Source organism: Gavialis gangeticus, unplaced genomic scaffold (assembly GCF_001723915.1).
Source record: "Gavialis gangeticus isolate Ggan-Ray unplaced genomic scaffold, GavGan_comp1, whole genome shotgun sequence".
NCBI lineage: Eukaryota > Metazoa > Chordata > Crocodylia > Gavialidae > Gavialis > Gavialis gangeticus.
In genome coordinates, this window is record NW_017728998.1 from 40,046,491 (window position 1) to 40,053,292 (window position 6,802).

Genomic DNA, 6,802 nt, shown 5'->3' on the forward strand with positions numbered 1-6,802 from the left:
AGGACCTGCCTCTAATGAACCCGTGTTGGTTGCCCCTAAGCATAATCTCCCCTGCTGGCCCCTTGTGGATATGCGCCAGAATAATTTTCTCAAAAAGCTTGCCCAGGATCGAGGCAAGACTAACTGGCCTATAGTTTCCTGGGTCCTCCTTCCTCCTCTTTTTGAATATGGGAACCACATTGGTTCTCTGGCACCACATCAAAGCACCATGAGTGCTCATAAAGTCGTGCCAGGGGTCCTGCAATGACCTCAGCCAATTCCCTCAGTACTCTACGGTGCAGGTCATCTGGACCAGCTGATTTGAATACATCCAGTCCTTCCAGAAGTTCGCTAAGTAGTTCCTCACTAACCCTTGGCCTAGGTGCGCCTCCCCTAGGATCAAAGGGGGGCCTAGAGGGGGGGTGACTGTTTCGGTCCCTGCTTAGGAAAATGGAGGCAAAGAAATGGTTAAATATGTTGGCTTTGTCGTCTGGTGTGATTACACATTACCCGGAACCTTCTTTTTGCCCATATGTATTTTAAAAAGGACTTCTTGTTGTCCTTGATCCGGGAAGCTAGTCCCAGTTCCATCTCAGCCTTGACCTTCCTGACTGCTCGGGAATGCCCCCCTGCATTCCCGAGCAACTGCAGTATAGTCCTCCCTGGTGATGGCCCCTCCCTTCCATTGGGTGTACGCTTCCCTTTTAGCTAGGAGACATTCCCGGATGCTTTTGGTGAGCCATGGGGGCTTATGTGCCCTCCTGCTCCCTTTGATCCATGACAAAACATTAAAGGATATTACTTTAATGTTAGCTGATTGTCTTCTATTGCTTGTCTAGCACTACTTCCCTAACATTATGGATTGCAACAGAATCTGCCAGTTCCCAATACTGTAAAACAATGTCCCCCTGTCACAAATTACTGTCACAAATGGCTTTTACTACTTGGTGAAGGATATCCGTTTTCTGTACGCAAAATTCCAGAAGCAATTATGGTTGCTTGGAAAGTTAAACCACAAAACAGCTTTGATGAAAAGTAGTCATTGATCAATATCTTCTGAGGTTTCAGATTCATTGGCCGAATGATTTACCAACTGAAAAATATATTCTCGCAATGGTCATTTTGTGGCATATCCCCTCTCCCATCCCCCAACATACATGCACACACTCCAGCACTCAACATCTCCCTCTCCAGGGCATCAAAATTCATGTTTACACCTCTGCTAGGGAGTGGTGTTGCTGACATGGATTCAGTACAGTGACTTCAGGGCAGGCCTGCTCCATGCACACACCTGGTTTAGTCATGATGGTAAGAATCCTTTCCAAAGTATGGATCACTGCAACAAGTAGGAGCAGCAGCTGTGGCCTTGTGCAAGGGATACATCCTAATAGCCACCAACACCTCTCTCTATACCACTGCACCCCAGTCCTTAAATCTCCCTGGTCTTGCTGTGCTGATTGCTGTGCAATCCTTTGTGGAGTAGATTTGTGGCTAATTCACTACTTTCAGAGCCTTTCATAGCCCTGAACTTTGCATTTTTCCAGCTAGACAAAACCAAGAACCAGTGAATCTTAATGTAATCACATTTTATTTAATTTTTCATCTACATATTTTGCTTCTGTATACAAATTTGCAGCAGGATTATTTACTGCACATAGCAGGCATCACCAAAGGCTATACACTGTGGCAAAAGCAAGCAAATAAACTACAGATGTCTGAAAAGACAGTATCAAATTTATGCCAGAAGTGCTACTGAGCAAATGTTTATATAGGAATGGGAATACATTCTGAATACAGTACTGCAGTGTGCACAATTCTTAATAAGTGAATAAAAATCACGTGAAAGAAAGAAGAGAGGGTGAAATCCTATGAAGCATTTTATCATTTCAAAGTTATATAGAAAATGAAACAACCATTTTGAGTACCTTAAATAGCAGGCAAATAGAGTGACTTTAACATAACCACAAATTCAGTAGCAGAGCTGGAAATGCAATATATGCTTTCAGGGATATAGGTTGTAGGATATATGGCTTTAGCTGCATACTTGTGCAGACTTTTATGTCTAAGCAGAAATGCTAAAACAGATATGCACTCCAGAGAGGTTTGTCTTAAAGCTATGCTAAAGAACTTTGTCTAGGTCCAGCATCCCATTTGTACATGTCCTGCAGAGGAGCTTTCCTTTGAACTAGGAAATATTTTATTTGCTGTTTGCATTTCAATAATTATCAACTTCCTCTTTATAATTATTAAATGTGTTTGTTATAAAGACAGTTCTACAGTTGCAGACCTTTGCTTGATACTATAATTCAACCAAACTGTTGAATATGTAGCAACCAGACTGGAGCAGCTATATAAACAAGCCATAATAAAAGGCAGATATGAGGGATAACAGATATTCATAGGACTGCGCAGGTCAACAAAGCAATCTTACAATGTTGCCAATTCACATTTTTTACTCTGAGACTCACAATATTTCTTTTTTTTTTTTAGAGCCCAGCTTTGTGAGTTGTCATTATATGCAAATGTCTTTGATTGGGGGAGTATAAACTCTCCCTCCACCCGCCCCCCAAAAAACCTTTTGTGTATGTGAAAATTTGAAAGTGTTAGCTTGAAAGCACAAAAATATACAAGCACTAAAAAGAACTCAAGTTAAAAAAAAGCCCATGATTTTAGTGCTTTGGATAGGCAAGACTGAAATCATAGCTGGGTAAAACAATAGTAAATGCTTTTTAATTTGTCCATCTTGGGAACATTTTTTAACATTAATGAATACAGATTTAAAACAACTTTTTGAACTTTTTAGCATAGTTTTGTGCAAATATTATTAACTATTAGAATAACAGTATAAATATTGTGGCAAAATAGGTCCAATTCCTCCTTCCCCCACCTGCAAGCAGACAGTTAAGACTGGTCTGCTCACATTTCCCTCTGTACATACTTTCATCATGTACATGACTGCTTTTTAGGGAGGGGGCAGCACCAGAGCTACAGGAGACCATTTACACCAGTGGCTGGAATACATGGTACCTATCACCTCACTTCAAGCAATTCTCCACTGCCTTATCTGCCATTGTCAGTCTACAGAATAGAGCTCAAGCTGTTCAGTGGAAGTGGAATGTGAATTCACATCTCTCTCACCATTTCCATTTCCATTGGATCAGGAATGGTCTAGTACTCTACCCTGGTGCTGTCTGACTGCAACATTTAATGATTCACACAAGTGTCTTGTCAACTTACTGAATAAGATATAACTTCTAAAGAAATAATGGTATTGATGGTGCTGAAAATGTCTAATCTCTGTACTCTGATCCTGTCAGAGTCAAAGGGGAAGCATGATGCATGGGGCTGAATGGCTCTGCAGGATGTGAGGCCTTTTTGACATTTGAAACTTTACAGCAACCACAACCCAAAACAACTCATGAGAGCAGGCCATGGTAATCCTGTACAATTTCTGAGCTAGAACAAGACATCCTGATTCAGTATCAAATATCTATGGATTAAAAGAGAATACATTAACAATTTAAAGGAAACAAAATACTTCTTGTAAGCCCAATTATATATTTTCCTTCCCCAGATTTTCTGGGGAAACTCAGATCACTTTGTAAATGAAGAAATTAAAAAACTGCTGATTTGTTTTCAGTCCTAAAAATAGGACAAATCTCTGGCCAAAGGCCTGCACCACTAGCACAGGACCTGAATTTTACCAACTTTTACCAGCTTCACTGATATCAGTAGGTCATGGAGTGTTCAGTACTATACAGGTTCAAACCCTTCATAGTCCTAATGTTGTTGGTACTCTAAAGACATAATTTGTCTTTGCCATATGTGGGTGTGTTCAGAGAAATTATGCTTAAGGCTTAGTATGATTCACACACTTCTGAGACATAACTTCAAAGGTGAGCAGAGGACTTTTCTAGTTGCTTTGCAGTTCATTTGATGTGTAATGTCTTTCCAGGTATATACAGTAAAATTCAGATCATTAGTATGCAGATGGTTTGCAACCCCCTGAATTTGAAGCAGGATGCCAAGTTAAAATGAGCCGCTCAACTGTTTGTGGCAGCTTTTGTTTCAAAGGGATCATTTCTCCATTCAGCTAGAGCTGATCAACAGCTCTGCACAGCAGATTAGAGAGGCAGCACCTGTTAAATAAAAGCTACATCAAACAGCTGCTAAACCATCTCAATAGTTCTTGTGCAGCTGTTTGCTGCAGCCAGCTCTGTATGTCCCCAGTTCTTTTGCAAACCCTCATCTTTGCTTGGGGTAGGAGGAGTGCTAGTGAGGAACCTAATTCTGCAAAGTATATCTATATTCTGTGGAATATTCAAAAACTCTTTGAACCATGATATTTTATAACTCTCAATATATTATCATACATATTACACTAAGGAACATTAGACAAGAAGATGACCACAACACAGAAGGAATTCCAGAGAAAGTGCTAACTGGCTGGGCTTCCAAAAATGGAGTAGGTTTATGCAGTTTATATTTTAAGTCCAGGCGACAGGAATTTTGTACTTCTTCTGGTTGTATTTCATCTTCATTCACACTCATTGATCTACTGTCTCTCTGCACCTGGAGAAATTCAAACAGCATTGTCCTGAAAATCTGTAATATACTACAAGAGTTTCATGCTGCTGGGTAAATGAACATTTGATATTGCTTCAAGTGAACCATTTCTAAAGTGGTATTACAACATCCATTTCCGAAAGAGAAAAACAACTTAGTTGTCTGAATCCACCAGAACCTTGGTTGCACTCTTATGACTTTCACTGAATACAAAAAGACTTTCATTGAATTTCCCTGAGCCCTTTGTGGCATACAACAAGGTGAAGAATCTCAGATTCAGCTGTTTAACAGGTCAAACTGTTTGCCCATAAGACCTGTGGATGCCTCCTTTGCAAAATTCAAAAAAAAATCACTGCCTTTCACAATACTCTTCATAGTTTGCACCTACATAAGATGTTTACTGCAGAGATGCCTAATTAGTTCTGCAGTAAAATCTCAGCATCTACGTGGGTGCCCCTATTTGGTCACAGTAAACTAATAAGTGTGCCATACAAGTTCTATCTTGTGGTGATGTTATTTACTGTGCAGCAGCACATGTGTAGATGCTGATAGAGCTGGTTGGGGCATAAGAGTGCTTCAGTGTAGGAGCTGCCTGCCAGCTAGCCCCACACGGAAGCACCCTTGTGCCCCAGCCAGCCCCTCAGCAGCATGTTGAGCTGGGTCAGAGCAGCCCTGTGCTGGCAGGCTGACTGCTGGGCTCCCTGCCAGTCCGGCCTGTTTCAACTCATTTCAACATGCAGCAGTCTCCGGTGCATGTGTAAACATGATGCCCAGGAACTATAAGCTACAGTGCAATATGCACCAGTTTATTCCTTCATATTAATTGCACCTGTAAATGCACCTTCATAGTCTGTTCTCAGTCATGATATAAAAGCCCTGGGCTTCTTTTCGTTAACAAATGTTCACCTTCCAAATTATTTTAGGCCACTGAAAGATGTGTTAAGTCCTATCCTGATTGAGGCACCCAGCAATACATTTAATATCAGGCATATACCTTGTTTATCAGATGACTTGAAACTGAACAAAATTCTTGTCACATCACTTGTCATGTAAAGACTCTTGAAAAATGTTGCCTTTTCAAAATATTTGTTGTTTATCTCAAAGGTGATATTTATTGTCCATACATAAATAGAAAACGGTTTGAAATGACAGACTTGCAAGTCAATCCTTGGTCTCTGGATATTTTTAAAGGCTGTCATTAAGGACTTTAACATTGTTCTTACTCATCCTCTTTCTCTTCCCATTTGAAATTCTAGTTACTTGTCCACCTAAGGTGGAGTCTCAAGTAAGTCTTAACAGTCAGTGCTTATTATGGTATCAGTGGGCATGTCTACATGTGCAATTAATGCACCTGCATTGGATGGTTCCTGATCTCCATGTGGTCAGGAGAGCTGTGCCAGCTGCAAGGCAGCTGCCTCCCGATCCCCACGAGGCAGGAAGACAATTGTCTCTGCAGCTGGCACAGATCTCACAGCCACGTAATGTTTAGGCACAGCTCCCCCCACATCAGGGCTTAGCCAGGCAGCAGCAGACCCCATGCTGCCTGAGCTGAACAGGAGCAAATTGCTCCTGGTCAGCATCTACATATGCACTATGGCACATTAGCTAATGCACCATTTATCTAGTACCTGTATGTGTTGGTAATAGCAAACCGTGCATTAGACTAATTTAATGCACACTAAGTGCCATGCATGTAGAGCATTTGTACACATGCTTGTGCCGCAGCAGTGGGTGCTTTTAGAAGTGCCTGGTGCTGTGGCGCATGCAGTTGTATAAGTGGCGAAATGCATGTCAGCGCTGAGAAAAGTGCATGCTTTTGAACTAAAACACCTCAAAAGTGTTTTGGTTCAAAAGTGCACTGCCTCCATTTTCTGCATGCTGATGCACATTTTGCTTCTTATACAGCTGCACACACCACAGCGCAGTGCACATCAGCTTCTGTGTGTAGCAGACTCAATTAATCAAGTCTGCTCTGACCCACCGGATCTCCAGCTTGTCACAGGATGAAAAGATATGTGCATAAATGCCACATAAACAATTCATAGATTCATAGATTCATAGATTAAGGGTCGGAAGGAACCTAGTAGATCTTCTAGCCCGACCCCCCGCCAGGGCGGGAGAACAACAAAAAACCCCAAAAAGAGAAATGGGACTCAAACGAGTCCAGCCAGGTAGGCATCCAGCCTCTTCTTAAAGACCCCCAGGGTAGGGGCCAGCACCACTTCCCTTGGAAGTTGGTTCCAGCTCCTAGCCGCCC

The 6,802-nt window shown here is 41.7% G+C and overlaps 1 protein-coding gene across 3 annotated transcripts in view; it reads right to left on the reverse strand.

The window, feature by feature from the left end:
* Positions 1 to 1,548: 1,548 nt before the first annotated feature.
* The window catches only part of LOC109289627 (dipeptidase 2-like), a 63,361-nt gene continuing 58,107 nt past the window's right edge, over positions 1,549 to 6,802 (reverse strand). For all 3 annotated transcript variants that reach the window (XM_019505741.1, XM_019505740.1, XM_019505739.1), the window contains exons 11-12: positions 4,119 to 4,551; positions 1,549 to 2,526 (exon numbers count right to left, since the gene is read on the reverse strand). In XM_019505741.1, coding sequence (XP_019361286.1) covers positions 4,336 to 4,551 — 216 coding nt within the window. In that variant the 3' untranslated portion in view covers positions 1,549 to 2,526; positions 4,119 to 4,335. The remainder of the gene's footprint in view (positions 2,527 to 4,118; positions 4,552 to 6,802) is intronic.